Below are 20,483 nucleotides of genomic sequence, written 5' to 3'. Positions count from 1 at the left end.
TCAAATAAATTAAATATTTTTAAAACCCTGCTTATTCCTACTCAGTTTAACTCATATATAAAGTTAATCAAAGTATCATATATAATTGACATCAATTTTATTGCGTGTTTGATTTTATGATTTTTTTTTTTTTGCAATTTCAATTCCTCCATTTTGTAGGCTAAGTAGAAAGTTTTAAATAACTTTTCTTCCTTCCTTCCTTCCTTCCTTCCATTTCCTCATCTGCATCCTCCCTCTCTTGCTCCCCCGAAGGAAGAGAAGAAATAACCAATATCAATGGTGAATGGTGTTGCAGAAGCAAACACTAAAAACCAGCTTCACAGTCTGGAGAGATGCTGCGCCTCCTCCCGGTAGTTTCCGGTGCTCTACACATTGAGAGAAACTTCTCTAGTAACAAATTGTAGAAATGATCCTTGAAAGTATAGTCTTTAAAATTTTTATTTTAGGTATTGTGTGTCTCCTGAGTATACATAGGGCAATTGCTACATATGTAGGGTGTCTATAAAATTTATTGTCTGAATTGGGAAGTTTTGAGAATTAAAAGGTGGCACTGCTATTAACCACCTGGGAATAATGAGTATAAACCATGACTGTGCCCAGCAAACCAGAATGTGTGGTCACCCTATAGACAGACGAGGTGTTAGGCTTTTATGTCCTTGAGGGGAAGGAATTTTCTAGAATAGTAAGGAAAAGAAACCACCTTTATCCTTTCCCTCATCCCTCCCAAGGAGAGGAGGAGTGATTTTGCTGATTGATGAGTTTGGGAGAAGAAACAGAGTATGTAATCTCCAAGTATAACTACTGCCAAAGCAACCAATGTAATGCTTTATACCTCTAAAAATAAAGATTTCTCCAGATGCTTACTGCAGAAGTTTCTGACATTATATAAAATAATATTTTTTTTTGCTTGATAATTCTAATTTTAAATGTCCATATGGACTTTTGGAAAACTAAATTTAAGCATATCCCTTTCTTTACCGTAGCTCCCTCTACTGTAAATCTTTTCATATGTTCAGGTAATATGTTCTTCAGGAAAGCTTTCCTATTTTTACACATCACCCAAGAATGCCTTCTCTGTTTCAGAGAATCCTGTTTAATTAAATTTAAATTGAACTCTTATCTTTTTGCATCCACTAGCTTTTTGATTTAGCTAATAAATCAGGTTTAATCTACTTTATTTTGTGTATTATTGAGCTACATTTATTAGTAATCTAAAATTTTTTTAAAAGATTTTTTTTTAAGTAATCTCTACACCCAACGTGGGGTTCGAATTTACAACTCTGAGATCAAAAGTCACATGCCCTACGGACTGAGCCAGTCAGGCACCCCATATTATTAATCAACATTATAAAATTTAAACTAAATCATAGAGATCAAGTTGGGGTGATCTCTTTTTTTCTTTTTTATTTATTTTTTTTTCAAAGATTTTATTTATTTATTCATGAGAGACACAGAGAGAGAAGCAGAGACACACAGGCAGGGAGAGAAGCAAGCTCCCCAAAGGGAGCCTGATGCAGGACTCGATCCTGGGACCCTGGGATCACACCCCGAGCCAAAGGCAGTTGCTCAACAAGTGAGTCACCCAGATGTCTTTTTTTCTTTCTTTCTTTCTTTTTTTAAGACTTCCCTGGGAAGGAGTATAGCTTGTTTGTTACTTTTGAGCATGGTATAGATCTTTCTATGATACTGAATCTTTAATGTTAAAGATAAAATCAAAAGACACCAAAGGCAAAACTAAAGAATAACAAATACCTATTTCTCAACTGCTTGCAAAGATGAGAGTGGTTTAATAAATAATCATGAAAGAAGCCGTGCTATTCCACATATATCTTTTATATTAGGGACATCTACAGTTGTTTAGTGCTCTCTTACGCCTCTCTCTTAAATCTCTCAAAACCAGCCTTTCTGTTACTTCAGGACAAAAAGACACCAAGTTCCATGCACCTAACTATTTACTAGGACTTCAAATTGAGTGTCAATCTCTTCCTTTAGCTCTTCAGGAGTATATTGAGTTGAGTACCCCGACATTGAGAAGCCTGTACCAATTAGGCATTCCTTCTTGAGAATGGCTCCCCCTCCACTCCAGCTGAAAGCGCTTGAGTGGGAGATATTGAGAGGTCACAGGGAAACTATACTCAAGTCTAAGGAACAATACTGCTTTCACTCAATTAATTTCCTCATAAACCCCTTCATATTTTGAAACTAGTCAACATCTAACTGCCTCAGCAAGTTGCCTTTCCCTGGTGTTCATCTTCTACCTTCCTTCCTTAAATAACAAGGCCCCTCATTTTTAGGTACACTACTGTCCTCCAAAATTCTGTGATTTTTGTTTTTTCTTTCTGTTGTTGAATATTTTCTCCCTTTGATTTTGAGATTATCCTCAAAATTCTGTCTTCAGGTCTCATCTCTTTTCTGTAGATATTTCCCTCCTTTGTGTTAACCACCATGTCAATGCAGAAGACTGCCAATTCTACACCCCTAGAAAAATTCCTAACTGCTTGCCAGATGTCACCATCTTAAGATATCTACACCTCAAAAAGCAATGTCTGTTACCATTTGTATGTGCCCTTTGTCTTCCTTCCTCTGTATCTTTCTTCTTGTGATTCCCTCCATCTGGAGTCCCTTTGCAATTTCAGCCTGTTCAAATTCTGCTGGCAAGTTAAGCCTTAAGTATCATCTCCAGCACAAAGCTTATCCAGTTTTCCTTCTTTTTTTTTTTTTTTTTTTAAGATTTTATTTATTTAATTAGAGAGAGAGAGCATGCATGGGGAATGGCAACAGGGAGGAATAGGGACAAACAGACTCCAAGCTAATCATGAAGCCTGATGTGGGGCTCGATCCTAAGACTCTGAGATCAGGACTCAAGCTGAAACCAAGAATCAGACGCTAACCAACTGTGCCACCCAAGTGTCCCTTATCCAGATTTCTTTAACCACATGTGATGTCTTCATGTTTTGAATTCATGTGGCATTCCAGGTATGTCTAACTTAGAGAACTGGATTTTATTCCACATAATTTGTAGGTTATTTATATAATCACCTTATACTATAATTCATAAGTTAGTCCTACTATATACTATATACATGTTAGTATAGCTTTCCTCCATCTATAGCTAAGCTGATTATCCTCACAAGCTACCATCTGCCTGATGTGAATAAAGCACAGAAGTAAATGGCATATATGACATGACATTGTTTTTCTAAAGAAATGTATGATAGTAGGGTTATGCACATATTTTTCCTGACTTCATCTACCACTGAGGATAGATGTTTCACATGTGAAATAATACACAGAACCCCAGGGCTCTGATATCCCTCATGTGGATGATCATTTCATTCTGATTGCCCTCTCCAATTTTTACCTTGTGGATTCCTAGAGGAAGGGAGAAGAGTCTCACTTAATCAGCCCTTCACATTCCTTCTGTTCAAGCATCATATGCTCTTACATTGTGACCTAGTTTGCTCAAGGGTCTGGTCCCTGCCCTTTCCTGCATGGTCACCAATCTATTCCAGACCACTACAAACTGATCCTTTTATCTCTATCCTGGTAGGTGAGAATCTTGTCTGAATTCCACAGGAGAACTATAGGTCCCTACAATGGTGGGAAACAGGGCTTTTGAGTAAAGGACAGGAAGGGCTAGGTAGGGAGAGACAGGTAGGGGTCTATGGGATCAGGCTCACAGAAATCATAAATGCAGACGTGTAAGAAAACCAGAGGTATGGGAACACACTAGATCACCCTGCCCTGTGTGTCAAGGGAGGGGTGGTGGTAGTCTTTTTTAGGACAGTCACTTGTGACCAACAAAGAATAACCAGATGCTAAAAAGAAAGTAAGGCATTAAAGATGTTATTACTAGTCCTTACTCAAACCAAGACATCATAAGAATAAAGCCACAGGCTCCTTGGTCAATTCTAAATAAGACTGTCAGTGGAGGCCCACATTAGAAATCCTGTTGGGACCTCTCTCAATCCTGAGAGCTTTTTCTGTATCTTTGCTTAATAAAACTGTTGCTTTACTCACTCTCCTTTGTCCATGAGATTCACTCTTCGACTCTGGAGACAAGAACCTTACTCTCCTGCCTTACTTTCTCCTATCTCACAACTCCTATATCCAGAGCATGCAGGCTTCTGAAGGAGCCAAGAAGAGCTCGAGAGATGGTCAAGCCCAATCTCACACAATCATTGTACCTGTTCCCTCCAATCTTTGGATGCTGAAGTTCAATCTACCTAGCCCTCAAGACTATTATACCTTCTGGGGCACATGACTGACTCAGTCAGAAGAGTGTGAGACTCTTGATCTTGGGATCTTAAGTTCAAAACCCATGTTGGGCTAGAGCTTACTTAAAGAGAAAAAAAGAAGGAGAAAGAAAGAAAGAGAAAGAAAGAAAGAAAGAAAGAAAGAAAGAAAGAAAGAAAGAAAGAAAGAAAGAAAGCAAAGAACGAATGGAAAGGAAAGAAAGAAAGGAAAGGAAGGCAGGAAGGAAAGGAAGGGAGAAGGAAGGCAGGAAGGGAGGAAGAAGAAAGAAAGAAAGAAAGAAAGAAAGAAAGAAAGAAAGAAAGAAAGAAAAGAAAAGAAAAGAAAGAAAAGAGACTAGTATACCTCCCTTGTATTTCCCTCCAGGACTCTCCCTCTAGCCATCTCTTTCAGGGAACCTGAATTAATCTAACTGAATTTACACATTAGAAGCCTATCTACAAGGGAGATTCATGTTTTCTTCCACAGTCCTGGGCTTCATAAAAATCAGAAATCATGTCTTCTGGACTTCTGTTCCAGTGTCCCTATCTCTGATATTAAGTGTCTGCTCTACCAGGAGCTCACAGAGAGCCCAGATATCCAGACTGCCTGATGCTACACTCTAGTGGAACAGAGTCTCTGCTCATACAAATGTGGACTAACATTTAGAGAAATCTCTGTAAAAGTGCACAGAAAAATATTACTTTGAGGGTAATGTAAATACAATCAATCCGAATTTTTCTTTATATACTTCCATATTCAGTACAATAATAATTAATTTTATAAGAAAGCAGCTGTTTTTTAAAAAGAAAAAAGTTAGCACTTGTGTCTTTCTGCCTGGTATTTTAATTGAGATGTATATTTCCCTAGCCTCCCCTATTCCCAGTCTATGCACACACACACGCACACATCTGTATATATATACACAGGTCCCCACACACATTAGCCTGAGTTCTTGGACCTAAGAGACAATTTGAATCAACTTTTAACATCAAGCATGGTGTTGTGAATGTGGTAAACTGTCAAAATTCATCAAATCCAAACGTTAGTATCTCTATAAACTTTGGTGCAATGAACCAAATGTTTGCATACCCCTAAAATACATAGATTAAAATCCTAATCATTAATGTGATGGTATTAGGAGGTAAAACCTGCTAATTCATGGGTGGAGCTCTCATGAATGGGATTAGTGTCCTTATAAAAGGGACCCCAGAGAGTTTTCTCACCTTTTTTTTTTTTTTAAGATTTTATTTTTATTTATTCATGAGAGACACAGAGAGAGAGAGAGACAGAGACACAGGCAGAGGGAGAAGCAGGCTCCATGCAGGGAGCCTGACGTGGGATTTGATCCCCAGTCTCCAGGATCAGGCCCTGGGCTGAAGGTAGCGCTAAACCGCTGAGCACCCCCACCCCCACCCCGGGCTGCCCTTTTCTCACCTTCTTTTTGCTGTGTAAGGCTACAATGAGAAATTGGCATTCTACAGCCTGGAAGAGGAACTTCACTGCAACCTGAGGGTGCTTGTATTCTGATCTCAGAGTTTCAGCCTCCAGAACCGTGAGAAAAAAAAAAATCTCTGTTGATAAACCACCTAGTCTATGACATTTTGTTATTGCAGCCAGAACTCACTAAGCTATTTGGCCATAGCTGAGACATTATTGATCTCTTTATGTTAGTGAACTTTTACCAGACCTTATAATTTTTTGCCTTAAGCATAATAATTTCACAGATTAGGAATATAATCTATTCTCATGTCCAGAGGTGAGGGTGGGTTTTCCTAACCAGGATCTCAGAGACAAGTCTCCTCCTCCTCCTCCTCCTCCTCCTCCTCCTCCTCCTCTTCCTCCTCCTCCTCCTCCTCCTCCTCCTCCTCCTCCTTCTTCTTCTTCTTCTTCTTCTTCTTCTTCTTCTTCTTCTTCTTCTTCTTCTTCGTGCTTTTATTTATTTATTTATTTTAATTTGGGAGAGAGAACAGAGCACAAGTGGGAGAGAGGGGCAGATGGAGAGGAAGAAGCAGAATCCCTGCAGGGCAGAGATACCAGTGCAGGAGGACTCCATCACAGAACCCTGAGATCATGACCTGAGCCAAAGGCCGAGGTCTAACTGACAAAGCCACTCAGAGACAAGTCCCTTCTTAATCTCTGGCCTCTCTTCCCCAAGTAGTTTGGGAAGGTGGAGACAGCATGAGTCAGTAGATGCACTGTTATGTAGTAAATGGCAAGGGTAGAGAAATCACAAGTCCATTTATTTGGGTCTCTGATAATATATCTCAATGCAGATTAATAACTTTTATTTGTAGCAGTCTTACACAAGTTTTCAATCTTTAATTACATTCTCTAGCTATTTCCTTCTGGTGAATAGAAATACACCAGACTTATATATTAATCTTATATCCAGCTACCTGTTAAACTCTGCTATTTCTTTTTTCAATTCTTTGTGGATCCTTTTGAGTTTTCTACATAAGCAGTAATGTCTGAATATGGCAGTTTTACTTTCCTATTATGTCTGTAAAAGCAGGGGCGTGAATAAATAGAATTATACTGTTGTTGTAAAGTTATTACATTTGTGGAGCGTGGAGTATAAAATGTCAAGTGGAAAGTGAGAATTGAAAAATGGGAAACAGAAACTGTCAGGTATAAAAGGTCAAGTGTGAATAGTGATAATATTGACAGTAAATAGACATTGATGAGCTAAGTAATCCTATTGTTAGTTGTAGAACAAACATCAGCAACATAATAAGAAGAGATATGGCTAAGAAGCCAGTAGATAAAATGGAATGAGAAAAAAAAATATTCAGGTAATCCAAAAGAAGGCAAGAAAGGCCTAACAGATCAACAAAAAAGAGAAGATGTAGAATGAAAATAAGTAGCCATATTAGAGACTTAAATCAACTATGCTGAGAATTACATTATGTGCAAATGGACTAAACACATCAGTTAAAAGGCAGAAATTGTTGGACTGTGTTAAAAAAAAAAAAGCAAGTCTCAACTGTGTGCTACCTACAGGAGAAACACTATATATATATATATATATATATATATATATATATATATATATATATATATACTTAGATTTTATTTACTTATTTGAGAGAGAAAGACAGACAGCATGTGCAGGAGAGGCAGAGGGGAGAGGGAGAAAGAGAATCTCAAGCAGACTCCACGTTGAGGGTGGAGCCTGAGATAGGGCTGGATCCTAGAACCCTGAGATCAGGATCTGAGCAAAAATCAAGGGTGGACACTTAACTGACTGCACTACCCAGATGCCCCAGGAAAAACATTTTAGATAAAAAGATACAGACAGCCTGGAAGTAAGAGGAAGGGAAAAGATACGGTGCTATGAAAACAGTAAGCATAAGAAAACTGGAGAAGCTATATTAATATCAAAATAGACTTCCTGACAGAGTACTGTAAAAGATAAAGAGGTTATTACATAAAATAAAAGGAACAAAAAATAGGAAGACATAGCAATGTAAAATATGCATCCACCTGTTATATTACGATTTATAGTAAGAAATGTTATTGATCTTTGGTTGTCATTGCCCTTTTTGGCCAGAACTGCTAAAACCCTTGCAATTTCCCTTGAGGAGAGGATGAAAGGTGTCTCTTGTTATGGTAATGAGGTGACTTTGGAGGCACCTAAGGTTACCAGGGGAACCAGTCAGTAATGAGAGGGTTGGAGTATTCAGTCCCACAAGTTTAGAGAGCAGTTCTCAAGGATTCAGCTTGGTATAAAAGCCTCAGCCCAGTGCTCCTTGTGTTTAAGAAACGGGAAGGGACAACATAGTCCAGCTATTCCATATGAAGTCCTTTTGTTGCTGATGCTATGGTTGTTCTACAGTTACCCCTGCTCTGGACATTTTTTGGGGAAAATAATGTTGTTTTGAAGTGGCTCTAAAACCATAATGGCCTGCATAAGTAAATCCAAGTTTATGCTTCAAGATGACAAAATTGAGATCTAAGGACAACCAATCACAAACAGCCAACTAGGCCTTTAAGCTATAGCCAATCAATAATTGCCTTGCTTTACTTTCACCTTCACCCCATAAAAGTCTTTCCCAGAGCTCCTATCAGAGTTCTTTTAAGCACTTCTAGTTTGGTGCTGCCCAATTCTAATTGGTTTTTGTTCAAAAGAACTCTTAAAAATTTAAATATGCCTCAGTTTCTCTCTTAACAGTTCACATAATTTCTTTTACCCAAATTTAAAGCCTATATGATAAATAGCAACTTCCCTACTTATTTCTGGGGAAAGTATAAATCTCATAAGCTTTTCAGAGAATTTTGTTATTTCCCTCTTTTTTGGTACAGAAATTTAAATAACTTGAATTTGACTTAGGTTGTCATTTCATTAGAAATTGGAAATATGGGTGAATTTGAGCAAAATACTCTATTGAATCAAATCTGCTTTAATCAATCTTTCTCTTCTTTTTCGTTTTACAGAACTATAGCTCTTTCTCTGAGAAAATAAAAACCATAAATAACCGGCAGGTAAGAAAAATAAGTACAAAACCTATTCTAAATGCTTTCAACAGGGCTCCAATTTTCACTCAAACAAGACCTCAGCTTGAGAGAAAATTTCATCTTTGCCCGAATGGCCCACAGTGTATTTTAAGAGGTTCTAAAGAATAGTCACAAACTTTTTTTTTTTTAAACTGGATGCCTGCCCTCAGGCCAATGCTTTATTTTATTTTGTTTTTAATACTTTATTTATTTATTTGAGATAGAGCAAGAGAGCATGTGCAGGGGTAGGGGAGCGGTAGGAGAGGGAGAGGGAGAAGCAGGCTCCTCACTGAGCAGGGAGCCTGATGAAGAGTGGGGATCAAGCCCTGAGCTGAAGGCACTTAACTGACTGAACCACCCAGGTCCCTCTCATTTCTTTTTTTAATTTAAAATAATCTCTATACCTAACCTGGGGCTTGAACTCAGGACCAAGGATCAAGAGTCACATGTACTGCTGACTGAGTTAGCCAGGTGCCCCTAAACTTTTGTTGGTTTAAAATTATAAACCCCAGAGAGATTTTTTACTGGATCCTAAGTTAATAATGTATTATCATAACAAGCTTAGTGATTAGTCATTTTATCATGTGTAAAAAAAATACATCTCTCTGGGAGACATCACAAGATTTGCTATCATTGAGTGGAAAGAATAAAATCCCCAATCATAATGAATTTGGACTCTAATATATGTACACATACACACCTATATTTAGAACCATCTTAATAAGTCCACATTTCAGTTGAAGAAAATGTATAACAAAAGCATGGTAAAACCGTATCTTTCTCACCTTTGACACAGTTCTTGGCAGAATTGAAAACAGAGACCACAGAACTCTGAATGCTATTGGCAAAATGACCCCCTGTCCCCCTACTTCTCACTGCAAATACCTAAGATACCAATAACAAGTAGGTTTTCATTGGAACTGATTATTAACCTCCCTTTAAAAGCCCATCAGAACTCATTCCGTCATGCCTTTAATGCATAAAACCCAAACTCCCAGGTTATTTTTATCACTTGTATTTTCCTCTCTGTATCTTCTCATTGAGCCAAATTCACATCACTCCCTGGTCTGGCAAAACTGTCCGTTATATCCTCTGTAACTGAGAATCTGCAATCAAGAAAATCTCCTACATCATACAAAGGATTCAGGCAGCGACACAGCTTTTCTCCCCCGAGTCCAGACCTTAAGCCACAGTTTTTACAGTCAGGGGCATGGTGGTGAGGTCAAAGGGCAGTTATCTAAAGTGGTGCCACCTGCACATCATAGGCTCTCTACTAGTTATCTAATGTGGAGCCTTCTAGGCACCATTTAGGGAGATTAGAACAAGTCTTCCCATGTTCCAGGCAGGGCTTACATTAACTTCCATGGGGCCTGGAACAATAGCCCCAAAGGAGGCATGAACAAGATGGAGGACCAGAGATGGAGTCAGTGTCATCAGCACTCCTACAGATTCGTTGAACAAAAAACAAAGTGCATGTAGGTATGTGTATATGTGCATGGATGTAGGTTAAAAGTCAGAAAATTTCGATCTGGCTTTATATTCTGAGTAATAAAAATCGCTAAAAAATGGAATAAAATCTCAGTAAGCATCATGGGGAAAGAATTAATTATATTTAAAAATTCATTGTTTAATAATGCATAATTTTGTTTCTATAATAGAAGTTAATTACAAAATGCATGCCAGGGCCCAAGATAATGCCAAAGTCTTTACAAACTAAGGTGCTATTTTGCCAGAGTCAACATATGATTTTGGCTGGCATCATTTCTTGCATTTAATATATTAAATAAAGACAGCAAGAACTACACAAGATGTATGACTCTCAAAAAGATACTGAGTCTAATTACATCAGAGAAAAATCTGTGATTCCTTTATGTAAAACTATACATGATAAAATAATTTTGATATATAACTTCAACTCTACTGCTTTCTAAATGAGATCTCATTGGCTGGAATGTGTCATTTATTAGGCAGTCTTCATATTCTGGGAAGATTCTTTGGCAGTTTTTGGTCAACTGACTATTTAGAAGGGATTTTAAAGAGCAAAGTTTCATTGGGATTTAACTGCTGAAAAGACAGTCTAATATCTTGATGAGAAAACCATGAATTTAAAGAACTAATACATGTTTTAAGGCTTATTTATGTTCCTGAGAGAAGACAGCACCAAATCCATAGTCAATAGCAGGTAAATGTCATGTCTGTTTTGTATTCTAGCCTGTGCTAAATCCAAGGGTGATTGCTTTCTTTTATAAACAAAACAGATAAAGAAGTAGACAAATCTTTGAGGCCAGTGCATTTCAAATAGCAAGAAAAGTATTGCTTATTGCTGATATTAGTTCTTTTTAATTCTAATTAATAGTTGTTAAAATGTCAATATTTGTTAATTTTTAACAGGGCATATTCTTGGTCACTTTTCCAGTAATCAAGGAGCTATGGCAAACCATTCATACTTTTATTTCCTAGTTTCCCTTACAACCAAAGTTTTGTCTATACAGGATGATTTATATCAATGTAGTCAAGAATAATAGGAAATTAAAACCAGAATACCTCACAGGTAGAGTTGACATAACTGAGAATTTGTGTGAAGATTTTTACTTTAGTTTTTATTCATTGGATTTTGCTTTCACATTTCTAGTGTTAAAAAAAAAAGTTTCATTTTCTCTCCCCTTGTTCAAATGAAACTATAAATTAGGCCTAGATATCAATAAACCTCATAAATCTATAAAAAAATTGGTCTATCATTTAAAGAATAGCTTGAACACCACTGTGAGTTTACTTCATTTGCTACTCACTGTGTAATATGAAACTAAAGGGGCATTTGACTCCATCACGTCTAATGATTTTTCCTTTTCTTATTTTTAAGGAGACTGCTGTAATGGTGAAAAAATGTGTAACCCATGGGTAGCATGGTTAGGAGTGCTGTTGCCCTTGATCAAGTTCACTCATTCAGTCCTCAAACCAGCACTGCCTCCAGTGATCAAGAACCAACCTTTCAACATTTTCTGGGCTGTCCCAACAATGCAGTGTCAACATTTCTTCAACGTGGATTTGAATCTCCAGTTATTTAATATTATATCAAATCCTTTAGAGACTCAGAAGGGATCAACAATTGCCATATTTTATCCAAATGAATTAGGGTATTATCCTTATTTCTCTCAAGATGGAAAACCCTTTAATGGAGGGATACCACAGAATATAAGTATTCCTAAACACCTCAAGAAGACAACTGATGACATTGCAAAAGTTGTCTCTTGGTGGAGATCAGAAGGTCTTATTATCATTGACTGGGAGAGCTGGAAACCTCAATGGGATAGAAATTGGGGCAATAGACTAATATATAAAAACCACTCCTTAGCCTTCACTAGAAACCTCCATCCTGACTGGTCAGAAATGAAAGTGAAAACAGTTGCCCAACAGGAATTTGAAAATTCTGGGAAGAATCTTATGAGCACCACTCTCACACTGGCTTTAGAAATGAGACCAAAGTGCTTATGGGGCTTTTATCTTTACCCAGACTGCTACAATTATGATTATAGGATAAATCCACAAATGTACACAGGTAAATGCCCAAATGATGAAATTTTACGCAATGACCAACTCCAGTGGCTTTGGGAAAAAAGCACAGCACTTTATACTTCAATATATTTGGATAAAATATTGAAGTCAAGTTTAAATGCTCTGAAATTTGTTCATTATCGAGTTAGGGAAGCCATGAGGATTGCTGAAATGGCTAGACATGACTATGTTTTGCCAGTTTTTATTTTTTCCAGACCATTTTATGTGCATAGTATTGAAGCTTTGTCACAGGTAAGAAAAAGTACAGTCATTCACCTAAAAATAGAAATTTAGTACAATGACTATATAAAATCTGTGAAAAAATGTTTTAGTATAATTATTTCCCTTAATAATAGAACACTATTTTATTATTAAAGGTATATATTTCTTCAAATGTCAAGCTAATTCTGAAATAGTATCACTGACAATTAGATGTTTACTTGGTTTTAAGATGATGATTCTTATCAGCTTAGCATTTTCAGGGTTTTCCTGCAGAACAGTTGTTAGGCTTGAGTTAAATGATGCAACAGATTAATTTTAGCCCTGCAGAAATTTCAGAATCAGCTTTTTAATGTGAAATAGTAGCAGCAATTTTTCAAATCTAAAGCATACAGAATAAACCTTGGGTAAATTATTAAGCAATTAGTTTCTGTTATACTGCCTTTTTATGTTTTAATTGTTCATTGCAAAATAGTAGATTCTATTGATTTTATGTTTAAGAGTCTACAAAGTGATCTAGTGGCCAGTGTCAAGGTGTTAAAAATGGTTTATGAAATAGATATTTAGTCCTTAGACTTGACACAGAGTAGGAAGCATAAAGAGGTTGGAATGAGCTGGTTTGGAAGATAATGGTTTGAAGACACTTGGAAGTATTCAAGCTTTAGCTAATTGTCATTTAGATAGAACATTGTTATAGGACTTCAATCATTGGATAAATAGATAAGAAAAGCTTGAAATCTCCATCCATACCTGTGAGACCACAGCTCTCTTATTCCACTACCCAACACTATCCAATGGCAGGGCCATTGGATAGACTTCCTAGACCACTTGTCTGAAATGAGGAAACCTAAAAGCAGTATCAATTCTTCCTCAAATATTTCAGAATAAATATCTATTGACCCAAATGCTATTGGTTAGACTTGACATTTCTATCATTGAAGGATTACTCATTAGTGGGATGTTCATTCAATAAGTTTAGGAGGAAAAGAATCACAGCATTTTGACAAAAAGCTGGAGGATCTCAGAAGTGTCTAATCCACCTCTCACCCAAACATGGATTCTTACCTGGCCTCTGCTTCAGCACTTTTTAATGGGGCTCTCCCTATTCCAGAAGAAAAACTGCCATTTGGGGACAATGTTAATTCACAGAAAGTTCTTGAGTATGTTCAGTCTACTCTGCCCCTGGAAAACTTCATACCATTAATTCTACTTCTACCTTCCGGTGCAATCTAGAATACATAAATCCTTTTTTCAAAAGTCAGGTCCCCAGGTATTTGAATACATCAGTTATACCTACCCAAGTCTTCTCAATAAGTTGTTCCTCAAGTAATGGGTCTCAACTCAAGTCACTTTCTGAAATCCTTTTAGGAAAAAGACTGGGTTATATTTATTATTCCAAAATTATTTATTGAGTGACTATACTGTGTTATTATATTATTAATAATAACAGTAATAATATTATTAATGTTAATAATAAAAATGGTAGAAACTGGGATCCCTGGGTGGCGTAGCGGTTTGGCGCCTGCCTTTGGCCCAGGGCGCGATCCTGGAGGCCCGGGATCGAATCCCACGTCGGGCTTCCGGTGCATGGAGCCTGCTTCTCCCTCTGCCTGTGTCTCTGCCTCTCTCTCTCTCTCTCACTGTGTGCCTATCATAAATAAATAAAAAATTAAAAAAAAAATTTAAAAAAAAAATGGTAGAAACTAATAATAGTCCATATAGTTAGATAGTTTGTCTTGATAGAAAATGACAGAATGAGGGTGCCTGGGTGGCTCAGTTGGTTAAGTGTCTGCCTTCAGCTCAGGTCATGATCCCAGAGTCCTAAGGTAGAGTTCCTCATCAGGCTTCTTGCTCGGGTGGGAGCCTGCTTCTCTCTCTCCCTCTGCCTGCCTCTCTCCTTGCTTATGCTCTCTCTCTCTCTCTCTCTCTCTCTGTCAAATAAATGAATAAAATCTTAAGAAAAGAAAGACAATGAGAGAATGATATGAGCCACATTTTAATGAAAGTCTTGTTCATAACCTTTTCTTTTCTTTTTTTTTTTTTTTTGTGCTATTAGACTTCTGATGTAAATTACGGGCTAAGTATCACCTCTGAGCTCTACTTCAGGAATCAATAGACCACATAATCTACTCACTAAAAACCAAAGAATTAATCTGAGTATTATAATGAAACATTTTCATACTATGCTATTGCCTTCATCAATCAACAAATGATATGGGTCTTCTTTCCCTATTGTCTAAATAACGTAACTTTTCAATGAAATAATTTAAAATACCAACTTTGTTTGATATTTTCTTTCAGAAGTGTCTCAATTTAAGTGAGAGACTTGATTTACATTTAAGGAATGTGATACTAGCTAGTAAAATAAAAGGATGGTTTCCTTTCTTGTTGTATTACCTATATAAATTACAGAAAATAAGCTCTAGTATTACTGGAGACATCCCAAAATGCCAGGATGCTTTGTAGTGGCATGGCCGTTTTCTCATCCTAATTTTTGAACATTGTGTCTTTGCACCAGATCTCTGGTTCTCCATACCTTGGAGGGAGGGGAACAATGAAGATTCCTTCATCTATCATCTTCTCTGTTCCATCTCCCCTTATTCCTTGCTTCTTTGTTCTTAATCTATAATCATAAACATAATGTCCTCAAGTCTTGGTAAATTATAATCTACTTAATCACTCAGCTTGAGAGTCATTTGTATCCTCTCTTCTTTTTCCATTATCCAATAGATAACAAAATCTTAATTTTCAAATCACTTTCAGCCTGTCCCCTCTGCTTTATAAGGACTGACATTGCCTTTGTTGAGACCCTCATCATTTCTCATTGAGCAGTGTCCATCACTTCCTAATAGGTGTCCCTTGCTACCATGTTGACTTCCTCCTCCAATACATGTTTTATGTGACAGCCAAAAACATCTATCGAAGTTGCAAATTTGTGGCTTTCTGGTACTAAAATTTTTTTCATAGTCCTAACAATTTAAAATAGCATAAAATAATTCTTTGTATTTGGATCCTACTTATATACAAAGATTTAGATTCCTTCACTTCTTCCCAAATCCCCTGTGCTTTACCATAAGAGTTACTGGCAGCTCTCTGAGTTGATTGTATTTTTCTACATTGGAAACTCTGCCCTTATTATTCCTACTGTACACAAAATTCTGCTCTCTCTAATCAGTCTTACAAATTTTTACTAATTTCCAAAGACATATCTGAAATCTGAACTCCTGAAGAAAGCTTTACCAGACTCCTCCATATAGCATTAGCAGTACCTATAATCTATATGTCTAGTGGGACAATATAGAATTTAATTTATTACACTATAATTACTTGTTTTTTTTATCACAGCAAACTTTGTTCTCTTTATTATTATTATTATTATTATTATTCAGTGTTAGAGGTAGTATAACATCAAAGTTAAGAGTTCCAGCAAATTAGGGGCGCCTGGGTGGCTCAGAGTTGGAGCGTGGGCCTTTGGCTCAAGGTGTGATCCTCGGATCCAGGATCGAGTCCCACATCCGGTTCCTAGCAGGGAGCCTGCTTCTCCCTCTGCCTATGTCTCTGCCTCTCTGCCTATGTCTCTGCCTCTCTCTCTGTTTCTCATAAATAAATAAATAAAATATTAAAAAAAAAGAGTTCCAGCAAATTATAATTACTTGTTTATATGTCTGCTTCAACCATCACACTAAGAGCTCCGTTGAGGACAGGAACTGGAATCTATTTCATTTTTATATTCTCGGTGTCTAGAAAACTGCCTGGAACATTATAAATATTTATCAAATCAAACTAAGTATCCAAGGCAGAATTACTTTTTCTAATTCTGCTCTACAGACCATCATTTCAAAAACAAGGATAACATTATCAGTGTGTTTTTCACCACTATTGATGGGTTGAGTCTTATCACTGAAATGTCAATGCCTAAATTTAGTTTGGCAGAAACTATTTGTGGTACTTCTCTTTTTTAGGAAGATTTAGTACATACAATTGGTGAGAGTGCCGCATTGGGGGCAGCAGGAGTAATATTGTGGGGAGGATTTGAATATTCTGATTCAAAGGTAAGCCGTGATTTCTCTGTCAGCATCGTGAATATATGCTAGATATTGTTTTTTGTTTTAATTTTTCACATCAGAGGCAAATAGTTATCTGCTCTCATGACTTTAAGTTTAAGGAATATAGGGACTAACATTGCTTGAGCACCAGTTCTGTACCAACCACTCTGTTTAGCAGTAGCATGGAAAGAGCACAGGTTTTCCATTCAGACACCCCTAAAGGAGAACTCAATTTTCATGTTCTAGAAGTGTAATCTTGGGCAAATCAATTAACCTTGCTGAGTCTCAGTTTCTCCACCTAAAAATAATACCTACTCTGCAGGGATTTCAGTAAATGCAATGATATAATTTATATGTGACAAAGAGAAAGAATACTAAATTTAAAAAATATTATTTCATCTACACTAAGGAGGATGGCTTTTCTAAAAATGGCTCTTTATTGCCTGATTAATCATGATAGAAATGCTTGTGGGAGGAAAAATTGTATGTATACAAAGGTTTATTAACAATCTGCTCTTGAGAGTAGTACATACACAAAATAACTATTATTTTCCACAACTGACTTTGAACATGTTCTATTGGTTACCTGTCGCACTGCCTAAGTGAAAATTCTGAGCCACAGCTTTTCCTCACTTCAAGGTATGAACAGATAGTCTCATTTTCAGATATTAAAACATCCAGTCTCATAAAACATAAAAACAGCCAGCATTTTTCATTCAGCATGACATGAATCAGAATCAGCATGGTGGAGCTGGTAAGAGTAGGAGGCCTGAGGTTGGGTTGCTTGGGGTCCAGTGCTTGCTTTTTGTCACCTGCTAGCCATGTGACCTTGAGCAACTCGTTGACTCTACAATTTCTTTATCCGTAAAATAGGGAAAGTAATAGTATCTGTCTCATTGGGCCATTATGAGAATTGCATCATAACATATATAAAGCACTTAAAACAGTGCCTGGGGTGGCATATGTGCCAGGTATGTGTTGGCTATTATTATCTGGATTAACATTTCCAGTCCTTTGTCCACACACCCCACACTTAGGTCCTAGGTATGGGGAAGAGGAATATGGGGCAATTTCTTTGTCCATTGCTTTAAGGATGGGTGTGAGAGACTGGGTTGGGGAGGAGACAAAGCGGGCAATGTGATTTTTATTTATTTGGAGGCATTTATAACTATTTTTGTTTTTCGAAGTTCTTCTCCCACATGGGGTCTAGCTCTTTCTCTCATGAGAGGTCACTGCGGTTTGGTTAGAGACACCCCCAGTTTGCACACAACACCCCCCCCCCCAGGGCTTTGGTCCTGAGGCACTGGAAAGAGGAAACTGGCATATTCTCAGATGGGGAAGGCTGCCAGAGTTGCAGGCTGGCAAGAGGATCAGGAGATCAGATTGGAGCATAAGTTTGAAATGCTTGTGAAGCATGCAGGTGGAGATGTCACATAGGTAGGTGGGTATGCAATTGGTTCAGGGATAAAGTCTGGGAAATACACATTTGGGAGTTCTATTTAAAGCAAGGATATAGGGTGGAAATATCCAGAGAAGTACAGCTAGAGAAGAGAAGGGGTCTAAGAATTAAGCCTAAAGTACTCCTGTGCTCAGAGGCAGGAAAGATGAGCAGGTGCTAGTAGAGGGCACTATGAAGAAACATTCAGTGAGGTAGAAAAAAACCAGGAGGGTATGACGTTCTGGAAGTTGGGACAGAACAGGAGATGCCTAAGTTGAACTGGATTGTATTTACCTGTGTTCTCTGCTCTCCGTGATTACAGTCTTCCCCCAATCTTTTTCTCTCTCCCTTTTTTATTCAATGGTTTGCTTGTTTTTATTTTATTCCATCTGTCCTGAAAAACTCCTCAGATAAGGAGTCTTATTTTGATTAAAAATAGCATTTTACCCTAAATATAACATGAAGCTAGCTTAGATTGATGTCCCTGGACCAAAAAACATTACACACCGGATTTTCAGCACTTGTTCCTGCCCAAAGTGATACCTTGTTTAACCACCTGTCTTTAGGAGCTTTATTCTGCTTATGCCTTTCCACTGGAACCCTGTAAGTCCTTAGGAGATGCATTCACAGTGCTGGTGCCTCTTCTCATTGAGAAAACATTTTACATTAATTGGACTTTAATTATGGGCCAGTGTTCATATTGATCAAAATAATTGAAGTGCTAACAGAGAATTCAATGTATTTTATTAATAGATCTACCAGGATTTTCCCAAGGTTCTTTCGATATGGATCAAGGCAGGAATTTATCAAGGTTCTAGCCAGATTCTTTTGGGCTAGCTGATGATATCATGTCAATTAGTCCAGGCTATCCTAGCAAGATCAACAGGAGAAAATGTATCCTAAAGTCACATCAGTGACATGTAATGGCAACTTGTGAGAAGACTACCTTCCTCACTATCATTGGACCCTATATGCTAATACAGGTGACTTGGACATTTGGTTATAAATAATGATCTTTTATATTGTACCTACTAAACCCTGACTGATAGATAAAGTATGCTGTATTTATACCATAAATACCGAATTACAGCTAAAATGAAAAAACAGACCTATATATATCAACATGAAACAAAAATCTTGAAAATGTTAGGTTTAAAAGGCAAGTTACAGAAAATAAAAATCTCTAATGATATAAATTTATGTGAAAGTTTAAAAACAAGATAATATTATAACTGCTCATAATTACATATATGTGTGAAGATTATATATATATATATATATATATATATATATATAAAAGTTATAAAAACATGGATGCAAAGACGACTACCCCCCCTTGACTTCAGGAGGACTGTTACATCGGTTGAGGTAGGGAGATGAATGGCATAACTTGGCAGTCTTAGAAAAATCTGACCTATAATATTAATGTATATTAAGTATTGGTACTGAAGATATTTCACAATTAAAGTTAAATTTAAAATAATCCTACCATATTAGTGATGATCTTTTCAAAGTGTTACTACAACTATCTCTTTATATTAATTCCCAGTTAAAGACCTGGGTCTTCCTCCTCAGCTCTACCAAATACAGGTTTCAGGTATGAGTACTACCTGCATAACAGAATCACATTTTGAGAGTGATGTAAATGGATCTCTGTTTTTCCTACAGGAGACCTGCTTATCTGTGCAAAAGTCCATCCAAGGGCCATTGGGCCATTATGCTGTTAATGTGACATCTGCAGCCAAATTCTGCAGTCAAAGTCTATGTAACAATAATGGAAGGTGTATCCGAAAAACACCTGAATCCTCCTCCTATCTGCATATGCCTGAAAGTAGCACTAAGAAATACATCCTAAATAAGAGTTTCAGATTCATCATTTCTTCAACCAGTAAACTGAAGACAACAAAGGTCATGAAGAATGGATTTGTGTGTCATTGCTATTATGGCTGGCAGGGAGAATCTTGTCAGCAACCCTCTTCAGATATCTTGAGAGGGAAGAATAAGGCTCCAAGGACTAGCTTTATTGTACCAGTTTTTCTCAGCATGACCTTATCTGTGATTCTATGGAATGTTATCACCTCCTCTTACAACGTCAATTTTTCCTTGAAATACTGAAGAGTAAAAAAGGCTGCTTTTCTTTCCTTTAACGTTAAGATACTCCTAAAATATTATTGGCTTTAAAGTAAAAATAATTTTTTAAAGGGATCATTGGCTCCATTCCTTGCTAGAGGGATTATTTTATTGGGCACTTCTTTCATGCTAGGCACTAGGGATGGGGAAGTGAGTGCACGGAAGTCCCCACCCCTGGGGAACTGAGATTTGCGGGAGAAACTGAACAATAATAAGTAAACAATAAATAAATACATATATATTCAATGAAGGTAAGTGGGTGGAAAATAATAAAGCAGGGTGAAAGGAGAAGGGGTGTGTGGAGGAGCACTGGAAATTATATGTAGACAAATAAGCCCCCTGTGAGAGGACCTGAAGACAGAGGCAGA

At 37.2% G+C, this 20,483-nt stretch overlaps 1 protein-coding gene and 1 non-coding gene across 4 annotated transcripts; one reads left to right on the top strand and one right to left on the bottom strand.

Annotated features, from left to right (window-relative positions):
* Positions 1 to 215: 215 nt before the first annotated feature.
* Positions 216 to 429, bottom strand: LOC119867662. Its single transcript, XR_005369845.1, has one exon. It is a non-coding gene; the product is annotated as a small nucleolar RNA U3 (small nucleolar RNA).
* An 8,238-nt stretch (positions 430 to 8,667) lies between these two features.
* Positions 8,668 to 20,190, top strand: LOC609321 (hyaluronidase-1-like). 3 transcript variants are annotated; one of them, XM_038556642.1, is made up of 4 exons: positions 8,668 to 8,718; positions 11,591 to 12,534; positions 16,464 to 16,553; positions 19,654 to 20,190. In XM_038556642.1, the coding sequence occupies exons 2-4, from the start codon at positions 11,614 to 11,616 to the stop codon at positions 20,098 to 20,100; spliced, it is 1,458 nt and encodes a 485-aa protein (XP_038412570.1). In that variant the 5' UTR covers positions 8,668 to 8,718; positions 11,591 to 11,613; the 3' UTR covers positions 20,101 to 20,190. The 3 variants fall into 3 exon arrangements, with proteins under 3 accessions (XP_038412570.1, XP_038412569.1, XP_038412571.1); XM_038556641.1 differs by lacking the exon at positions 8,668 to 8,718 and adding an exon at positions 10,706 to 10,912; XM_038556643.1 differs by lacking the exons at positions 8,668 to 8,718; positions 16,464 to 16,553 and adding an exon at positions 10,706 to 10,912.
* Positions 20,191 to 20,483: the final 293 nt, after the last annotated feature.

This window comes from Canis lupus, chromosome 14 (assembly GCF_011100685.1).
Source record: "Canis lupus familiaris isolate Mischka breed German Shepherd chromosome 14, alternate assembly UU_Cfam_GSD_1.0, whole genome shotgun sequence".
Classification (NCBI taxonomy): domain Eukaryota; kingdom Metazoa; phylum Chordata; class Mammalia; order Carnivora; family Canidae; genus Canis; species Canis lupus.
This window is presented reverse-complemented; position numbering and strand designations above follow the sequence as displayed.

Bases quoted from the DNA above. Each gene is read 5' to 3' on its own strand.
- LOC609321 (XM_038556642.1), top strand. From the start codon at position 11,614: ATGTGTAACCCATGGGTAGCATGGTTAGGAGTGCTGTTGCCCTTGATC. The intron at 12,535-16,463 runs GTAAGAAAAAGT...TCTCTTTTTTAG, and splicing joins GTATTGAAGCTTTGTCACAG to GAAGATTTAGTACATACAAT. The intron at 16,554-19,653 runs GTAAGCCGTGAT...TTTTTCCTACAG, and splicing joins TTGAATATTCTGATTCAAAG to GAGACCTGCTTATCTGTGCA.